This window comes from Lynx rufus, unplaced genomic scaffold (assembly GCF_022079265.1).
Source record: "Lynx rufus isolate CCGP_SWC_20201006 ecotype Redwood Valley unplaced genomic scaffold, mLynRuf1.p SCAF_19, whole genome shotgun sequence".
NCBI classification, from domain to species: Eukaryota; Metazoa; Chordata; class Mammalia; order Carnivora; family Felidae; genus Lynx; species Lynx rufus.
The window spans coordinates 28,860,120-28,880,521 of record NW_025814833.1 but is presented as its reverse complement, the minus strand read 5'-3'; the positions used below and the strand labels follow the sequence as shown (position 1 = coordinate 28,880,521).

Here is a 20,402-nt window from a genome sequence, read left to right as displayed (position 1 = left end):
CTAAAGGAACGAATGAATGAAGGAATGTTACTGCGTTGCTAGGTAGACTGGATGAAAGTAAAAAAAGAATGTTGGATGGCCCACCCGGCCAATGATTGGCTGGCCCACGCAACAGAGGAGAGGGTTTCTTTAGACAAGTAGGTCGCGGCTCAACAGGTCACGACCACGACGTGGTGCGTGGGGAGCGGCGCGGCAGAGTTTGCGGATCCGAGGTGGGCGCGGCGGCTCTTCTGGCCCCGCCCCGCCTCACCACGCCCCCTGGCGTCGCGGCCAAGGCAGGCGAGACGGCGGCGTCGGAGACTGCGCACTGGGCCCCCAGCGCCGCCAGCGGTTCCCACCTCAGAGGCTCGGAAGATGGCGGAGCGTGCCGGCACCGGTGGCGGCACATCCCTCAGGGGACTGCGCGAACGGATGGGTGAGCGGCCTGGCGGCTCCGGGGGGAGTCCGGGCCCGTGCGGGAGGCGGGCTGCTCGCGGCCCCAAGGACCATTGGAGTGGCGCGCCGGTCGCCAAAAACTTTTCTCTGAGGTGGCCTCGCGCCGTCCGGTCCTCCCCTCACCCGCCCGGGAGTTCCCTAGGACGGGACGCGGAACCGTTGGGGGACGGGGGCGGGGTGAGGAGACGGCCGGCCGGCACCGCTGACGGCCGAAGTCCCGTGGCCAGCGGCCCAACTGCCGCGGCTAACGGTCGAGCCCCGCGGGCGGGGCGCGAGGGAACTAACGGGCGCGGGCGGCGGGGGATGGGGGGAGGCGCGCTGGGACCCCGGACCCCGCGGGCGGTCCCGGGCTCCGCCTGCCGTTGGGGGACGACGGACGCGCCGCGGCCCGGGATGTGCGAGCGCCGGCCGGGACCCCGCGCGCCGGGGCAGCCCTGAGCCGGGAGTTTTCCCTCTGGCCGCGGCGCTCGCGCTCCGATCGCCTCCCACGGTCGCAGTCCTCGCTTCTCTAGAGGTGCTTAATGTCCCGCTCCCTCCCTGTCAGGGTCCGGTGGGGACGGAGCCTTGGGGGGCTGTTGCTTTGAAAGTTGGGAAGAAACTTGCCTCTCTGCTCCTGATTTGCTTGCTGTAGCACATGACTTCGCCAAGATGTCACCTTCCGTGGGACATCTTGCCCGACCCTAGGCTGCAGCGAAGGGAAAATCAGCACTTCAGAGCGCTTTCTCCTAAATCGGTCCCGTCGCCAAAATGTCCCCCCGCCCCCCGCGCCTAAAATCGCTAATTTTCTAAAATTTGGCAGCGCGTTGCTTAGCCCAGGAGGCTGCTTCCGCTAGCTGAGCGAAATGGTATTTCTTGCTTGTGGGAGGTTGCTTGCTGTTCTCAGGCCAGCTTCCTGTTATATGAGCTTGAATAAAACCATCTTAATTGATTTTATTGAAATCCTTAGGGATATTTTCATTTGCATTTGAAAAATTAAATTACCTTCCTTCGGAATACTTTGAATCAACTCCCTAATGCATCAGTAGCAAGTACCCTTTCCTTGGGAAGTCAACCCCTTCTGTCTCTAGCTTATTCTGCTTCACCTAGAGAGTTTGCAGTAAGTTCGGATTGTTTCATTGCTTGTTGACACCTAAGGCTCTCTGCCATTGGTTTATTGCAGTGATTCAGATTAACCAGCATTCTGGATAAACCGCTCCCCCCGCCCCCCAAAAAAAGCATTTTTGGAAAGGATATTGAATGTTGTGAAGTATTTTAAATTTTTGAATGAGACAGTTGCTTGAATTCACAGTATATTTCAAACCAAAAACTAAGCCATGCAAAAAGGACTTAACCCAGAACCGCAGTTGACCTTGCTGCCCATTTCGTATGAGGAATTGAAAATATCACATGTTACATGTTAGAGTTTCACAGGGTACCAGCTTAACTAGATTTGCCCTGATGGATTTCCTGAAAGGGACAAGGAGTCTTTGAAATGTTTTGCTACTTTGTGAAATGAAATGCTACTGTGACAGTTACTTTTTATTCTGTTACCCAAACAACACTGAATAGCACTAAATCTGTTAATCTGGCCAATTTCATTTCCTGCTGGGAACCTGGCTCCCAAAGTTAAAACATTGTACTAAACAAATAACTTCTTCAGGTGCAGGGTAGTAGTGGGTCCAGCACAGGGCCAGCAGCTGTGGGAGTGGTCAGGTATTGATTGGGCTGCTGGAACTGTCTAGTGCTAGACCCCCTAGTGCACTACATCCAGCAGGAGCCCATGATAGGACTTGGTGGCAATTACTTTGTTTTATTCTCTTTTCCAAATAACAGTGAGTAACACTAAATCTGTTAATCTGTAACAATTAGTTTCACAGTATGGTGGTTCTCTGCCACACTCAAAGCCTTTTTTATTAAAAAAAACCTTTCAATCATTTTTTACAATCTACCCCTTTGCTACCTAATAAAAATAGTAGTGTATGTGATCTAATATTTCTAGCGAGTACAGAAGAAAGGATTTGGGGGAAGAAGGATCATGGTGGGGAGGAGCTACAGATTTTATGTTGAATTCTGAGAGTGATATCAAGAGCAGCAACTGTGGCAGACAACTTAGAATTGCCGAATAAGTATTGGGATGAGTATTTTATCATTGGCATCTCATGGGATTAAGCATTTGGAAGATTATTACCATTCTTGAACTAGTTGTCACAGAAAAGTATTCTTCCTTTCTTGCATTTAGTTTGCCTTAGTGACACAGATCCTGTGTGTGTGTTTGGGGGGCAGGCAAAGAGAAGCTGGAACTTTCCACTATATTGAAGTTGGTAATGAGCTAAAACGCTTTATATCCAAAAGAGGCTTCAAAATTTCAATGACAACTTTAAAAAAATCTATTAAATCTAAAGCATTCTTTAACTTTGATATCCTTAGTAGTGGCTATTTTTGGTTCATTGCATTGTGAGGCTTTTACTGGGCTTGATATCCAGGATGATTGAGTTTGTAAGTTTTCCCTTATAGGAGGAGAATGGTTTTCTAACCCCCCCCGCCCCCCCAATTTATAAAAAATGTTTGTTTTCGAGGGACAGGTAAAGAGAGAGGGAGAGAGAGGATCCAAAGCAGGCACCAAGCTGACAGCCAGAGAGCCCTGAGGTGGGACTCAAAACTCACCAATCCTGAGATTGTGAGCTGAGCCCAAGTGGGATGCTTAACCGACTGAGCCACCCGGGTGTCCCAAGAATGGTTTTCTTCTAATGTCTTTCACGAGTTTTTTCTAAATTCAGGCCTTTCTTAGCAAAGCATAATAGTGCTTTCTTTTACAAAAATAGTTAAGTGCTTTATTTTAAAATATTTCCATTGCTTGTTTTCTTTTTTAGTTTTTAAGTTTATTTATTTTTAGAGAGAGAGCGACTGGGGAAGGGGCAGAGAGAGAGGGATAGAGAGACAGTCCCAAGCAGGCTCTGATGGGGGCTCGAACTCATGAACCGTGAGATCATGACCTAGGCCTAAACCAAGAGTCAGATGCTTAATCAACTGAGCCACCCAAGTGCCCCACCATTGCTGTATTTTCTTTTTTTTTTTTTCTTAAAAGTTTTTTAGCATTCATTTTTTTTTTAATTTTTTTTTTAACTTTTTTATTTATTTTTGACAGAGAGAGACAGAGCATGAACGGGGGAGGGGCAGAGAGAGAGGGAGACACAGAATCGGAAACAGGCTCCAGGCTCTGAGCCATCAGCCCAGAGCCCGACGCGGGGCTCGAACTCACGGACCGCGAGATCGTGACCTGGCTGAAGTCGGACGCTTAACCGACTGCGCCACCCAGGCGCCCCAGCATTCATTTTTTTGAGAGACAGAGACAGAGCATGAGCAGGGGGAGGCAGAGAGAGAGACAGAGACACACCATTAAGTAAATGGTGAGGTAATATACATTATTATAGCAATTTTTAGTTAAGTACCATAAATATAGATTAAGGTTCATATTTCAGTTTTAATAAACTCTACACATTTTCTTAATCTCCAGGCAAAAGGTAACTTTTAACTTTAATTTGGGATTCAGAATTAGTACAGGACTTAAACTGCACCTTGCTGTAACCTTAAAATGAATGGTAAGTGAATTTCCTCATTCAACGGAGTTTAGTAAAATACTCTGTTAAGCTCAGACTAAAGCCTTTGTCCCATTGCCTGAACATTTTAAGTGGCTTCTAGAACCTGTCCTTTTGGTAAATGTATTTCTTGCTGGTAAGAATTTGGATATAAAGTTCTAAAAATCAGACGATATTATTTCCACATTGACCTTTATGGTTTAGTTCATTATTCCCACCACAGCTAATTCTGAAGTTACTACTGTTTAATGAGGTCTTTATGTCTGGTAAAATTGTATATTTTGAGAGAAATTGCCCTTATGGTCAGCTAAATTGTGCCAAAATATGGACTTTCTTTGTTATTTCTAAGCAGGAAAGCTGAATGTGCAGAACCAACCGTTGTTTTTTCTCTGCTCACATAGACATGTTCAAATAGGAGGGAGTGTATAGGAGGGTTTAATTAATTTATAGACTATATTTAAGAATTTTTCTTAATGCACTGTACTACTTAAATTCAGAGGATAACTTCTGGTACATAAAATTGCTAGTTGTTGAACTAGGAAGGAAGCTGAGAAGAATCTAATCTTCAAATTTACCTAAATCATGGATTATCTGAGCTGTTAGGTCTCTGGGGTAAAAAAAAAAAAAAAAAAAATCCTTTTTCCCTTTTGAAATAGCACTATGACAGCAATTGTGACATCACTTTCAAGGTTACTCTGTAAAATCATTCCTGGATATCTTTCCTCAGTGGCAAGGAACATCTCAGAGTCCCTTCTTTCTATGAGGGCAATGACAGCCACTCTATTCCTTTAATTATTTTAACTGTCCATCTTCCACTGTTCTATTTTTTCCTGACATGTAGAAAACAATTGTACGCAGTATCGCCGCAGGGACATATTTCCTAGGCTTTTACAAGGGTAGAAGAGAGTTTTCAGTGTTAATCTCCAGATCCTTCCTGAAGATGCCCAGCATTGTGGGGCATTTTAGATATGGCCATACGTGGAATTAAAGGGTTCGGGGTATCCTCTATAGTAATTGGTGTATCATCCTAGAATTTTAGTTTTTCTTACTCTCCTCAAATTGTGCTCCCCTAACCTTGTATTTCACCTTTATTGAAGTTATTTACTACTTTTGGGCCTGTTTTACAAGGCATGTGTAAATTTATCTTTGCCTGACACTTTTCTACCTAGAATAATAGTATCTCAATGGAAATTCCTCCAGTGCTTCTCCACCTTCACTGTGCATTAGAATAGACCTTTTAGCAACTGATAATGCCTGGGCCCCCACCCCAGAGACTGGGGGTGGGGAGAAGCAGTCATTGCTAATACATTGCTTAATGTATTTTTTTTTTTTAATTTTTTTTTTCAACGTTTATTTATTTTTGCGACAGAGAGAGACAGAGCATGAACGGGGGAGGGGCAGAGAGAGAGGGAGACACAGAATCGGAAACAGGCTCCAGGCTCTGAGCCATCAGCCCAGAGCCCGACGCGGGGCTCGAACTCACAGACCGCGAGATCGTGACCTGGCTGAAGTCGGATGCTTAACCGACTGCGCCACCCAGGCGCCCCTTGCTTAATGTATTTAAACAAATTTTTTTAATGTTTATTTACTTTTTGAGGGCAAGAGAGACAGAGCGCACGTTAGCGGGGGAGGGGAAGAAAGAAAGGGAGACACGGAATCTGAAGCAGGCTCCAGGCTCTGCACTATCAGCACAGAGCCTGACATGGGGCTCGAACCCACGAACCCTGAGATCATGACCTGAGCTGAAGTCGAACACTTAACTGACTCAGCCACCCAGGCGCCCCCATTGCTAATGTATTTTTAAAGCAACTTAGGTAACCCTAGTGTTCAGCCACAGTAGAAAAGCCCACATGTAGGTAATTTATAAATTTACTTCTTTAATATTGGCCCAATCTTTGAGGATCTCACTGTTGACACTTCTGCTTGTAAATTCAGATCCATAAATGCCAACTCTTTTCTAAATTCCCAATTTATGGCAAAACAGTTTTTCCAATTCCTTGCCAGCTCACTTTTTCTAGTACTTGCTGTAATGTCTTGCCTGATGCATTTTTGAAAGCTATTAATCATTAGTTCCTACTCATCCACAAGCTTGTGCTGCCACTCCCACTCACAGCTCTCTCCTTATGTCTACTGGTATGCCAGCACATCCACAGTAAACAGCTTTAATTCTTAAACTGTTGTTGAATGTCATAGGTACTCAGTATGTCTGTATTGTTGACCTGGATTAATCTATCATGATTTTGCCTTATAGATGAGATGCTATCCTTTATCATCAAAGACGACGGCCTGTGCTTTGTTTGCCTCCCCCTGTATTAACCGTATTCTTACTATCTAATCCCTTCCCTTTATGTTCCTGTGTTCTAGTTGCGGCTGCTCACGCCATGGCCGAAGAAAGACGGAATCAGGGTGGTTTTAGCTCTGCATCTCAATCCTCAAATATAAAATCATCATTCAAGCCAGGTATAATTTCTAGACTGCTTTGTGATAGATGTCAAAGTGTCATGTCATTAAAATTTGATATCCTATTTAATGTCTTACTTTTTTCTCTCTTTTTTTGTTTTTAGTCATAGATGGATCTGTCCTTAAAAGTGACACAAGGCAGAGATTGGCCAAGGAGCGCCGAGAAGAAAAGAAAAGACAACAAGATGGTATATTTTAGATTTTTAAAAAATAATCAGAATGAGTGAATTTTCTTGTAAGGTTATGTATTTCCAGAGTGGTTTTGCTTACTTTTCCTGATCTGTTTATATCATAGATTACATTTTTCCTAGGATGTATTATATTGGATTCAATGATTATACTAAGTAAGATAAAGAAGGCCCAAGAAAAATATTTGATTAAATTGTTTAATTTTTGAAGTAGTAAATTCTGTTACCTCCAATTTTCTGAAAACTAAAATATGAAAATTTCAACATTTGTAGAAACCAGAGGAATGGGATTTCAATAAAAATGACCCTAAAAAGGAAAATGAAGTTGTTAATAATCCTAACATACACTTCTTAAGTGTAAATTAGAATCTAAAAGAATATCCTTCTTCAATTTAAGGGACTGCTTTTTCAACTGCATTTTTCTCTGATCTTTGAAATCCCCTGACAAAACTTGTGCTCAGCTTCATTCAAATGGATATCATTTGTCTTTGTTTTAATGAGGAGCGGTTTCTTCCTGTAGCTCTTCAGAAGAATATTTTAGAACTGCATAGATGCTCTCCAGGCTTTAGTGATGGGAAATTTGAAGTAGGAAAACATCATGCTGTTCATAATGTGGTACATGACTAAATCCGTGATTGTCCAACTGGCATGCTGAGTGTGGTCTGCATAGATGAGGCCTTTGAAAGCAGTTCCTAAGAGAATGAACGAAAACGTTCTGCCTATATGTTTTCTTTTTATTTCTTATTTTAATGTATATAGCAGGTTAGTCTGGTGGGGCTTAACCTTGGCTCAAAGCAGCAGAAATACCACGTGAAAGAAAATATTTGTTTTTAATTTGGAATCTTAGTTTGGACAGGATATGAGTGGCCATCTAAGCCATCTCAGTTCTCTGGAGTTCAATGAACACCCAGGGCAAATACTTTAGTAGCCATTCTCTTACACTCACATAATCTTTTGTTATTAGCATAGGTTATGTTATTTTTAAGAGAAGGAGATATATTACCTTTTTCTTTCTTGCGTATAATGTGGAAAAGTTAAATATTTGCTTGGCTCTTACACCTTGAAAATGTATTTGGAATATTTCAGCCAACAAAGAAACACAACTGCTTGAAAAAGAAAGGAAGTCCAGGATCCAGTATGAAAAACTGATGGAAGAAAAACAACGAAAGCTGAAAGAACAGAAAGAAAAGGATGAACAGCGGAGAATATCCGCAGAAGAAAAAAGGAAACAAAAATTACAGGAGGAAAGGGTATGTATTTTTGTAGCCTGTTAATCAGATGACACACTGTGTTGCCCAGCACCGGACCACTTTTTTCTTAGCCCTTCTGCCTTTACTGCCCCCTCCCCTGCCAAAGGAACCATCTCCAGTTCTCGCTGCTTCCCTTCAGTGGTAGAGCCTCTTGTCCCTGTCGTGTCAGACCCCTGAGTTTAGAACCACTAGCTGATGTAAAAGAGGAGCCTTGCAGGCCCGGGAAGAGAGCCCTTCCACTCTCCCTGACTGACCCTTCCTTCCACTGAGACTCTGGAATTTGCCCTGATAGGCTCCCCATCGTACTTCTCATGGCGGCTCCTGTGACTGCTTGAGTGCAGGCCAGTCAGAGGGGAGCACACTTCCCATCTGGCCTCCCCTGTCTTTTCTCCTGTGTGCCCCCCCCCTTCCTCATCACGCGTCCCCCGCAGTCCGCTCTTTCCCCTGCCATTCTGTAGTCCTGCTGCTCTCTTTACCTTTCTGGACTCTTGGTGTCTGGCACCCTGTGGGTATGAGTCATTGCCTTAGTAATGCCCTCTATTTCCCCTTCTGTCCCACTTCAGTCAGTTTGTCTTTTATTGTCCGTACTTGGGCATCTGGCTACCTGTCTTGTTCTGCCTGATTCTCTCTGACATCAGATTTTTCTCCTGGAGGGTCACTCCACTGCTTTACTCTGAGGATCCTTGACTTCTTGTGAATCTGGCATGTTCTCTGGGAAACCATTCTTTTTCTTGCTGGCATTCTCTCTTTTTCTTTATTCCAGTGATTCTCAAGTGTCCCTAAATCTTAGTCTGTCTTCTGGTTCTCCATCTGACCTTTTTCTGCCTGAGGTGCCTCACTTTTCTTTCCTCTTTCTTTGTCTTAGCTTTTCTCTCTTTTTCTCTCCCTGTCTTTGGGCTTTCTGCCTATTCTCTCAATATGTGTGTTTTTATCTCCCCCTCTTTTCTTCTGTTGCCCTAATTTAAAGTTTTCTTTCTCTGTCCTTTCTTTTTGGTTCCATTTGTCCCCATGAGGCTTCTTCTCTGTGGTGCTCACTTTCCCTCCTTGTGAAGCACAAGGTTGCTCTCACATGCCTCAGCCCCTGCCCCATCTGTGGACCTTCCTTATTCTGGGACTGTTCCCGTGCCATTTCTTCCCCATCCATGGTCCACTCACTACCACTTCTCTGTCCTCTGAACTGTTTTCTGTTGTTGTTTATGCTCTTTTTTCCATATTCCAGAGTATTTGATGAATTCTCCTTCAGAATTTCTATCACTCTCCATCTTCCTCTGTGAAAGAGCTCCTTGATTTGCTTCTGTGGTAAAGAAAAGGAAGGACAGGGATACATTTGAGCTAAGAGACTGAAAGAAGGTAGAATAGAAAACTGCAGAGTGGGGGAGGGTCCCTGGAGGAGAGAGACTCCCAGGGACTTAGAGAAGAAAAGATCATCTTAGAGAAAGAGGAACCTCAGAGAGATCCCAGAGAAAAGAGAATGTAACATAATGGCACTGCAGAGGGGGAGGGAGCCAGAGCTGTGGCAGGAGGAAGCAGGAGGAAGGACCAGGAGAAAAGGGACAAAAGAGAATCAACCTCACAAAACTAGTTGGGGGGTGGGTGGCGAGGCAGTTCCCGTGAACAGAGCAAGAAGGAACCCTTGGACACTGTGAGCAGCCTGCAGGTAGAAAAAGAGAATAATTCCTTAGAGCGGGGAGAAAACCCAGACTCCATGGTGCTGAGGAGGGGTAAGTGTGGACAGACATAGGAGCCAGGACAGGAGCTTAAGTAGGAGCCACAGATGCAACTGGAACCTGAAAGCACAGAGAGCTAGTGCGTTTGGAAGCAGGGGATAGAATTCTCAACAATCAGTGATGTTTGAATAATACAAGACAGATTATGGTTTTTAGTGTTTATTACACTTTCTGGGTTTCTGGTAATTTGAGGCAATTTTCTGTTAGAAAATACCATTTTAAAATATTGCCACTAGATACATTTCATTTTAAGAATTGCGATTGCTTTTCTCCTCAGGGGATATGGGTGAGTCTGCATTTTCCTAGTATGTTGGTCTTTTCCCTCAGAGAAACGGTGGGGGCATTATAAGAATGATGTTGCTATGAAACGGTTGTTGTCAGGGAATAATACAAAGCCTCCTGGCCCTGCAGTTGATTTGTTTACCTGAGTACAGTCCATGGTTTGTTACAGCACAAAATTATCTGAGAAAGGAAAACCATGCATGGCTGTGGGGTGGTTTTGTCACAGTGTGGTGTTTACATTTGAAAAGCTGTTCTCCTGGGGCGCCTGGGTGGCGCAGTCGGTTGGGCGTCCGACTTCAGCCAGGTCACGATCTCGCGGTCCGGGAGTTCGAGCCCCGCGTCAGGCTCTGGGCTGATGGCTCGGAGCCTGGAGCCTGTTTCTGATTCTGTGTCTCCCTCTCTCTCTGCCCCTCCCCCGTTCATGCTCTGTCTCTCTCTGTCCCAAAAATAAATAAACGTTGAAAAAAAAAAAATTAAAAAAAAAAAAAAAAAAAAGAAAAGCTGTTCTCCTGAGCAGCTCCATTAAAGTTGAGGTCAAGGGGCACCTGGCTGGCTCAGTCATAAGAGCATGAGCTCCACATTGGGTGTAGAGATTACTCAAATAAAGAAAAATAAAGTTGAGGTCCAGACGAACGCCTTGATTATCTTTTTTTAACTTTATTGAGGGATGCCTGGGTGGCTCAGTCAGTTAAGCATCCGACTCTTGATTTTGGCTCAGGTCATGATCTCAAGGTTCGTGAGTTCAAGCACCACATCAGGCTCCGTGCTGACAGTGCGGAGCCTGCTTGGGATCCTCTCCCTCTCTCTCTGCCTCTCCCTTGCTCTCTCTCTCAAAATAAATACACTTAAAAAAAAAACTATTGATTAACACTAGAACTGAAGATCTTAGAAATGTGGGTATTATAGATGACTCTGGCATAGATTTCACTTATATGTATATTAGTTGATTTTTTTTTCTGCCTCATTCTACAAAGAATTTAAGGTTATATATATATTTTAAATGAAGTTTATTTATTTTGAGAGAGCGTGTGTGTATGCACGAGTCGGGGCAGGGGGCCGGTGGGGGGAGAGAATCCTAACCAGGCTCTGGTTTGCCAGCACAGAAGCCAACGTGGGGCTCAGTCCCAGGGACTGTGAGATCATGACCTGAGCCCACATCAAGAGTTGGACGCTTAACCGACTAAGCCACCTAGGTGCCCCTCCCAATATTTTTAACTTTTACCTGATGTCCCCTAAAATTTTGCATGATACAAAAATTTGGTGATGGGATGGTTTTATAATACGTAAAAAATTGTTGGTGTTTGTTTTAAATAGGAGAGATTCAAAGCCGTTGTCTACCGTACACTGGAACGGAGCAACCGTGTTGATCATCGTCAAAAAAGATGGTCGTGGGAAGGCTCTACAACCGTGAACCCTGAGACTAAAAATGGTAATTAATACAGCTGTTAAACTTGAAGTTCATTCAGGTTCATATTTGGATATTGGCTATTGCTACAAGGTGGCTTTACAACAAGATTTTGAACTTTGTATCCCAAATGAAAATACTGCCATGTACTCTTTGGTGTGCACAATAAATTTGTATTGTAAGATTGCAAAAGAAATTTCATTATCGTTTTATCCATTATATCTAAAATCTTACCACTTAAATTTGTTATCTCTGGAAAAATGATTAATAATAAAGCTTTATACAACTTTATCCAATGCATATTTTAAAAGTAAATTGCCCCATTTACTATTGAGGGTACTGTACATTTTCCTAAAAATGGCCATAATTTTAGTTTCATAAAACTTAAATCTCTATCATGTATAAGGAATGACCATGAATATTGTGCACCTAATTAATGCACGTCTATACTCGATAGAACTACATCATGAACTCACTTTGTTTCAGCTAATGATGCTTCTTTTAAATCTGAGTACAGTAAATATTATATCTTTTCTCAGCTAATAAACGTTCTGTATCTACTGAAAAACTTGAACAAGAGATTTCCGGTTTACACAAACAAATGCCTATGTCATCTGCAGGTGTTCAGAATTCTGTTGCCAAGAGTAAGTAGTTATTTCACGTGTTCCACAGAATTTTAAACCAATGAAATCAATTCTTTATGTATTTTTTTACAGTACTACTTATCCTTTAGACTGTAGAACATTTAAATTTATTTCAGAAGAGCACCACCTTGTTTTACAGTAGATATCGATGGTCATTACAGTTTTGGATTTTCATCAGTATTAATCCTTATTTCATGATTTACATATGAATTGTCAGATGGCTTTGTTGGTCTCAGGTAGCCCAAACTACAACATATTTTGACTAAAAGACATTGCCGGTAAGTGGCACAATAATTTGTTATAAAAGTAATTCATATTCTGCTAAACCAGTAAATGAAATTGTTTTTCCTAGAGAGTAGCTAAACTAGTTATTCATTTTCCATTAAGTTTCACGAATATCACCTCGTGTGAGGACAATGTTAGCATATATACTCCAACAGACAGGTTGATCTGCTTCACATATATTTGTTACGTATGACAACCTTGTAAACTTGACAGGCAAGTATAATTACCTTCCTGGTTTTATAATTAATACCCCAGGAAATTCAGTGCTTTTCACTCTATCATGCTTGTTTATGGTTTATATTTTGGTCTTTTGATAGATGGATCATGATGTTGAAATTGTACATTTCAATAATAAGCTCATGTTTTCCTCCAAAGCAAATAAAGTGATACCCATGTTTAAGGGGAGAAGCATTGCTAAGCTCCACTTTACAACTCTTCGCAGTGCTAAGGTGGTGTTCTTTAAAAGAAAACAAAGTTGTCTAGTATGACTACTTCAAATAGCTTTTGCTTCTCGTGTTTTTCTTTTAAAAAAATCTTACCTGAGTGTGTGTCAGTGACCATTTCTGGCTTGTTGCACATGGTGCTCCTCACTGATAATTGAAATGGATTAGGCAGCCATACCCATCAATCAAAAAAAAATCCTTTCCAGTGACAGAAACAGAAGTGACTTTGGCAGGAAAAAAACATGGCAAACATATTACATCTTCCCACTTTTGTGCCTTATGAATTTAAAAAATGCATAATTATGGTTTGAATTCAAAAATCTTTCTTTTGTTTTATTAGATACCTTGACCTATTTTTGAGCAATGCTATAAAATTCCAGTACAGCAAAAAGATTCTGGATCTCATTAAAGTATAATTAATTGTAGCAGTAGTTAACCTAGTGGAAAAGATTTCCATTTTTATCCAGATATTACAGTTTTAAAATGTTGAAAAGGATTTTTGTTTTGTTCATACTTACATTATGTTATTTATACTTTTAGGACTCCTAATTTCTATCCATGAGCTTGAGACGTCTTTTGTTGTTTGTCAGTCTGTGGTTATCATATTTTCTCTCATAATGGTCTAACAAAAGTTGATCCACTTAACACCCTAACTCTTGATAGGCTTTCCCAGAGCACTTGTGTGTAGCCTGGGTTCATTCGTAGATTAACGTGGGAAGGTTTTCTCTAGTACCTTCCTCGTCATATACTAAATTTATTATTCCTTAGTTCAATCATTGCAGTGTCATATACTTTCATTTTAATATATCTTAATTGTTTCACAAGCATTGACTCTGTTTTACTATCTAATTGCTCTGAGGAGTTAGCAAATATTTCTTCCACAGGCACGTATGCCATTTTTTTTAAATTTTTTTTTTTAACATTTAATTATTTTTGAGACAGAGAGAGAGCATGAACGGGGGAGGGTCAGAGAGAGAGGGAGACACAGAATCTGAAACAGGCTCCAGGCTCTGAGCAGTCAGCACAGAGCCCGACATGGGGCTCGAACTCACGGACCGTGAGATCATGACCTGAGCCGAAGTCGGACGCTCAACCGACTGAGCCACCCAGGCGTCCCACGTATGCCATTTTTAATATGTGCAAACACTAGTATGCTTTCATTAATAGGTTTATTTGATGTATCAATGAGACTTGTAATGAGGAGGAACAGGTGATGACTTTCAAGGTAATAATTAGTTAAATCACACTGAAGGAGCAATTCCAAGTAACTTTTTAGATGATTACTAGTTTTTAATACAAGAAGGTGTGTGTAGAAGATACTTTTGTGAAATAACTTACTTAAAGGTACAGTATATTGCACACTCTGAGATGATGAACATTGTGATTAATGATGCCAGGGAAAATAAACCCAGTATTGGCGGTGGCTTACCTTTATAAAAATCTCTTCAGATTGGAATGAAATCTGTTTGATCCAGAGAGATGAACATTTCAAACTCAAATTAAGTTCATACTGTAATAACCTGTAATGTTTTAAATAGCCCTGTTTTAAAGCTTGGCTGACTCAAATTGTCTGTTTTTCTTCTGCCACTTGCTGACTCAGTAACTGTTCACACTATCTTGTCATTTCTTGCGATATGATGGTAAAGGATATGTGATTTAATCACACGATTGAATCGATTATACCTCTGGATCGTGCTGTTCAGTTACATTATCAGTTCACGGATTTTCAAATGATGCTACGTTGTCAATATGTACAGGTCCCCGATTTAGTTTACAGGTTCCCAAAAGAGAAGTTATTCTTAAAATTTTTTAAATGTTTATTTCTGAGAGAGAGACAGAGCACCAACAGGGGAGGGGCAGAGAGAGAGGGAGACCCAGAATCCGAAGCAGGCTCCAGGCTCTGAGCTGTCAGCACAGAGCCCCATGTGGGGCTTGAACCCACAAACCGTGAGATCATGACCTGAGCCAAAACCAAGAGTCAGATGGTTAACTGACTGAGCCACCCAGGAAACCCAAGAAGTTATTCTTTAAACAGACATTCCTCAGTATTCTGAGCCAGAACATTTCAAGTGAAAATGGAAAAGTGTCTACACAAAGCATGTTTTTCATTAGGTTGCTAAAATCGCGACATCTATGCCAAATGTTAACGATCATTTTTAAAAAGTTTAAAGCCATAATCATTATAACTACAGTATACATTACTTTAGTAACAGATGTCATGGATTGTGTCTAAAATTTAAAATGAATGTTTCTAATTTGGGAATATTGATCTTGTCAGGTAGTATTAGACATTTTCCTCTTAATTTTTACTGTTTTTTTTTCTAAATACTTTTATTTCAGATAACTTAGAGTAAATTAGTTTTAAGGTTGGGGATGTAGAATCTCTACATAAGATTTGAAATTTAAATAAATTCTTATAAGCAAGAGTAAAGAAGATAAAAAATGTTTGAAAAGAGGAGTTGACTCCTAAAATAACACAGTTAAATAATTTATAAAAAATAATTTTCCTTTGCCCTTGATCTCCAGAAACAACAGAAAAGAGAAGTTCGTCTTTGAATAGAAGATCTAACAAACTGCAGTCACCTATGGAAACAGAAAAAGTAGAAGAAAAACCAGGTGGTTAGTTATTTTGTTTTTAATTTTTTTTTAATATTTATTTCTGAGAGAGAGAGAGAGAGAGAGAGAGACAGAGCACGAGGAGGGAAGGGGCAGAGACAGAGAGACAGAATTCGAAGCAGGCTCCAGGCTCTGAGCTGTCAGCACAGAGCCCCGACGTGAGGCTTGAACTCACCAACCACGAGATCATGACCTGAGCGGAAGTCAGACACTTAACCGACTGAGCCACCCAGGTGCTCCCAAGTACCAGTCTTAAATAGTGGCTTAAAAGAGATCTGTTTATGTCAACATTTCGTTGCTTGAGAAGTTGTTCCTAAAACTGGAAGCCAAAATATCCCTTAACATTTGGCTGAAGCCAAGAGTCTGTCTTTAAATGAAATATGTAATTCTGCCATCATTTGAGCAGGAGGTCTGTAATGAAGCTGAGAGACTAGATCGCAGAGTGTTGGTGTAGGTATAGATTTGTGTCGGAGGACGTGATGCTCTTCAAATACTTCATGAGTTTGCGTTTAGAAGTTCTAAGTATTGGCCATAATTTGAACTTAAAAGCTTTGTTCTGTTGCTTCATGGCATTACTCACATCTAACCTTTGTACATGTTTGAACTGCTGATTATTATACAAAAAAATTCATACTTATTACTGAAGTACTTCTTTATTTAAAGTTTCTTTCTAATACCTTTCCTCTCCTTTTCTCTGTCAAACACAATTGTTGCTTTTTGTTTCTACCAAACCATTCACTTACAGAATGCTCTCCAGTTTGTTGATTAGGGTCAAATCCCGTTATAACAAATGCCGTTGTCACAGGGATATTTATGAACATAAAAATTTATTGGAGCAAGATATTTAGAAATGCACTTTTAACAGAAGAATTCAGTCAGTCCCTTGGAGCTTTTGGCAATGAATCTGACCAGAGTAGGATTGTCAGTGGCAGATATGTGTAGGAATCCATGTCAAAGGCGTTTTGCGTGATAGACATATGCGAGCTCCTCTGCAGAGACTCCATATGTTGGCTAGGACTCTGTTAAGTATGCTACCTAGATTTCTTCACTGGGGTTATTATGTATCCTGGGGGCCTTTGGTTCCTTACTCAGTGCTCTCTTCCCCAGCAAGGCAGTCTCTGGTGGCAGTGTTCATTCCCGTTCTGGATGTGTTGCTCTCGTTGCCTCTACTTCCAGGCTGGGCAAGTTCTCATTTGCAGCAGTTCACATTGCTCTTTGTTGCTTTGCATTTATTTGTGAGACCTCAACTATGTCTGTTCTCCTCATTCAGCTCGTCACCAGCATACCAGTCTTCGGGAGAATAATTTAATCAGCCGCCTGCTGGTCCCAACAAAAGCTTCAATAGCCAGGAGCAAAAGTGCTGCTTCATTGTTGGTCCCTGGAAAAGAAACCCCAGGTAATAGGCATAGGGCAGAAAGCCTGAAAGTGTTAGTATTTGCACTTAAAAAGCAGGTTGTATCATTTAATTGGTTGCAGTAAGGCATAAACATAATTTGAATCAGTGGTTTCCAAATGACTGATTTTACCCAACAGTTTTATATTGCATGTTTATTTTATGCCTTCTAGCCTGGTAGATTAGTTATCTGGGTAATGGGTAATTTATAGGATGAGATAGGTAATTATGGTGGTTGTTACACTTTTACATGATTTTTTAAAAGAATTTTTAAAGTAATCTTTACACCCAACATAGGGGGCTCGAACTTAGAACCCCGAGGTCGAGGGTGGCATGCTCTTCCAACTGAGCCAGCCAGGCACCCCTAAGTTTTTAAAAGCTCTATGGGTTTTTCAACCTGTGCTTAAATGTGTCACAGCACTGTAAGAAGTACTGGATGTTAAAAGTATCTGGAAACTTACAATATAGAGGGAGAAAGTTTTCTACCTCACCCAACTTTTTTTCCTAAAATATGGAAGAGTAACACTGATCTGCTCTTTAGCTTTTAATTAAGGACATAAAGATTGTTAGTAAAGTAAGAACAGTCTTCAGGCTTAGGTGGATTTTCTCACTTGCAGGTCACATAAAGTGTCAGACATGCCTGTGGAGGGTAAAATGCACTGTTCCCATCATTCTTTTCTTTCTTTTTTCCTCCACTTTTTTTCCCCAGAATTTACCCCAGCACCTTTGTTTTTTTCTTCTTTGTTATTCATATGATTAGTAAAATAAATCAGAATGCTGTCACAGACTTTCTGGTAGTGCAGCTTTAGTTCTTTTGGTTCCAATTTCTGAATTTGTTTATGCCTCATTATAGGATGTCAGATTATTTTCTGCCACTCTCCCTCCAGTCTACTGTAAGATATTTCTTTTATTGCTTTTATTTTTGTTTAATATTTTACTTCCATTGAAAATGCAGTATCTTATCTTAAATTTCTATAGCTAATAGAAATCTAGTTATTACATTTAACATATTTTCTTAGTGCAAACTGTCAATGTTAAATCATGTGACTGTTTAGGTACATACAATGTGTAAATATAATACTTTTTCCACCAAAATGAGGGCCTAAAAACATTTAACTTAGTCACATTTTTTATTCATGAGTCGTCAGTCTTTGGTAATTTGTTCTATTTTGGTTATTTGATGAGATCATGTAAAAGTTTACAGAGGAAGTGACAGATTTACCAAGTCTTAAGAAAGCTATCACCAAATACTTTTTAAAAAACAGTTACTTTTCGGGGTGCGGGCGCCTGGGCAGCTCAGTTGGTTGAAGCATCTGACTCTTGATTTCAGCTCAGGTCATCATCTCACGGTTTGTAATTTTGAGCCCCGCTTGGGATTCTCTCTCTTTCCCTCTCTCTGCCCCTTCCCTGCTCATGCTCTCTCTCTCTCTCTCTCTCTCTCTCAAAATAAATAAAACTAAAAAATTTAAAAACAATACTTACTTTATTATACAAGCAATGCGTAGTGTAGAGAAAATTTTAAATATAATTTACTATTATCCCAATAGCCCACTCATGACTGAATATTTGTTTATATATTTTCTTCACAAGATAGGGTTATAATCTGCTTTTGTTTAATCTGGATATATATCCTTTTCTGTGTCCAGAAATTGTATATTAATACTCTGAATGACTGTCAGTATTATCTAAATTTCCTGTTGAATATTCGGATTATAGTTCTCATTGTTTCAATATTATCAATAGTGCTATAATAAGTAACCCTATTGCATACATTTTCATATCTGATTTTTTTTCTTAAGGATAGACCTAGAAATGAAATTGTGGCAACAAAGACTATGAACTTTGTAATGGCTTTTGATACATTATTGCCCCAATCCCCCCTACCAGGAACATGTGCAAATCCACGACCTCACCAGTAGTGTGGGGCTGCCTCTTTCCCAACGTTGCTATTACCACTTTCCACCTTCTTTGCTGGTACCGAGTATTACCATTTTTATCCATTTATTAGGCAGAAAATATTTAGATTGTGAAATCTGGAAGAGACCTTGAAAATCCAGCCCGTTCTGATTAATGTGTTATTATAGTTTTTATTATGGGTGAGAAAATGCTCTTTTTATATTATATTCCAAAATAGCCATATATAGAATTCCTTGCATAATCACTTGTAATCGTAAGATCCCTGGCCCTGGTTAAGTTGTTTTAGATTACTTTTAAAAAGTGTTGAACATCTTGTAATGTTTTATGAAAATCACTCAACCGTAGTATGATTAAATGAGAAATGGCAGGGAGCCTGGGTGGCTCAGTCAGTTAAGCATCCTACTCTTGATTTCGGTTCAGGTCGTGATCTCACGGTTCGTGGGTTCCAGCATCGTGTCTGACTCCACGCTAACAGCATGGAGCCTGCTTGGGTTTCTCTCTCTCTGGCCCTCCCTTGCTCACGCGCATGCTCTCACTCTTGCTTTCGCTCTCAAACTTAAAAAAAAAAAAAGATAAATAGCTTATTGCAAACATCAACTTGGGAGACGCGTCCTCTTCATCTATAGTAGACTGTTGCTTTCACGACGCCTCTTGATGGTGGCACTTCTGAAGTACCAACTTTGTGATACTTTTGTCCTGTGTCTGTGATCCATTTCACTAAATGCTTCTGTGTTGGGTGTAATCCCTGCAGTTTCCTAATAAACACGGTCTCTTTTCTCTCTTCCTGTTCTTCTACTGTTAACAAGGTGTGTTTCTGCCTTGTCGTCAGGTTGCTAAGTGTAGAGAATTTCATTCTGTCCTCATTCACCCACAGGCAACCGCTATCCTGTACTACAGTATGTGGCCACGCCCCTGCGTGGCCATAGCAGTGATGAATTGAAGAATACCATAGTGCTTCGCAAGTCAGCAATGGCTGTGCCTCCCCAGGAGAAAGTGGGAGCACTCCCCAAGGCGAAGGTGGAAGCGCCCCCCAAGGCGAGCACGAGTATGGAAGTGGCCTCCAATGTGAATGTGGGAGCGATCCCCAAGGTGAGTGTGGAAGTGGACCCCGAGGCGAACATGGAGGCGGCCCCCGAGGTGAATGAAGCAACCCCCCAGGCAAGCATGGAAGGGTCCCCTGAAGGGAGTGTGGAAGCATCAGTTCAAGCAGGTGCGGAAGCACTCCCTGATAGCGTGGAAACATCCCCGGAAGTGAGCGTGGACATGTCCCTCGAGGTGAGCGTGGACCCATCCCCCGAGGTGAGCATGGACTCGTCTCTTGAGATGAGCACGGATGCATCCCCTGATGGGAGCATGCAAGTGTCATCTGAAGCAAGCGTGGAGGCATCTACCAAGGCTGGTATGGCAGCGTCCCCCAAGGCTAGTGTGGAAACGCTCCCCGAAGAGAGTGTGGAAGCATCCCCCGAGGCCTTCCTGGAGGTGAGCGTGGAAACATCTTCCAAGGTGAAAGTGAGAGATTTTCCACAGGTTTATTAAGTGCCTTTTATTGCCCAATTTTCTGTTAAAATCTGTGTATTTAGTTGTGTAGGTCATGATAGGTCAAGTTTCACAACACAAGCAAGTTCTTAGATAGTATTCTGCAATAAAATCAGTTATATAGGATAAGCCACTTTAATGATTTAAAAGGATGATACTCATTGTACCAGTTTCCCCTCAAAGCTGGAATATTAGTTTTTAGTAGAAAGGAGGAAGTATAACTGTTACAGGAACTATTTCTTTTTT

At 41.3% G+C, this 20,402-nt stretch overlaps 1 protein-coding gene across 9 annotated transcripts in view; it reads left to right on the top strand.

Annotated features, from left to right (window-relative positions):
- The first annotated feature begins 315 nt into the window (after positions 1 to 315).
- Positions 316 to 20,402, top strand: part of MAP7D3 (MAP7 domain containing 3) — a 32,979-nt gene continuing 12,892 nt past the window's right edge. For 5 of the 9 annotated variants that reach the window (XM_047082019.1, XM_047082017.1, XM_047082021.1 and 2 more), the window contains exons 1-9: positions 316 to 415; positions 6,375 to 6,470; positions 6,575 to 6,658; positions 7,745 to 7,908; positions 11,232 to 11,346; positions 11,862 to 11,966; positions 15,221 to 15,313; positions 16,581 to 16,706; positions 19,495 to 20,099. In XM_047082019.1, coding sequence (XP_046937975.1) covers positions 355 to 415; positions 6,375 to 6,470; positions 6,575 to 6,658; positions 7,745 to 7,908; positions 11,232 to 11,346; positions 11,862 to 11,966; positions 15,221 to 15,313; positions 16,581 to 16,706; positions 19,495 to 20,099 — 1,449 coding nt within the window. In that variant the 5' untranslated portion in view covers positions 316 to 354. The remainder of the gene's footprint in view (positions 416 to 6,374; positions 6,471 to 6,574; positions 6,659 to 7,744; positions 7,909 to 11,231; positions 11,347 to 11,861; positions 11,967 to 15,220; positions 15,314 to 16,580; positions 16,707 to 19,494; positions 20,100 to 20,402) is intronic. The other 4 variants (XM_047082024.1, XM_047082015.1, XM_047082018.1 and 1 more) reach the window with 3 other exon arrangements.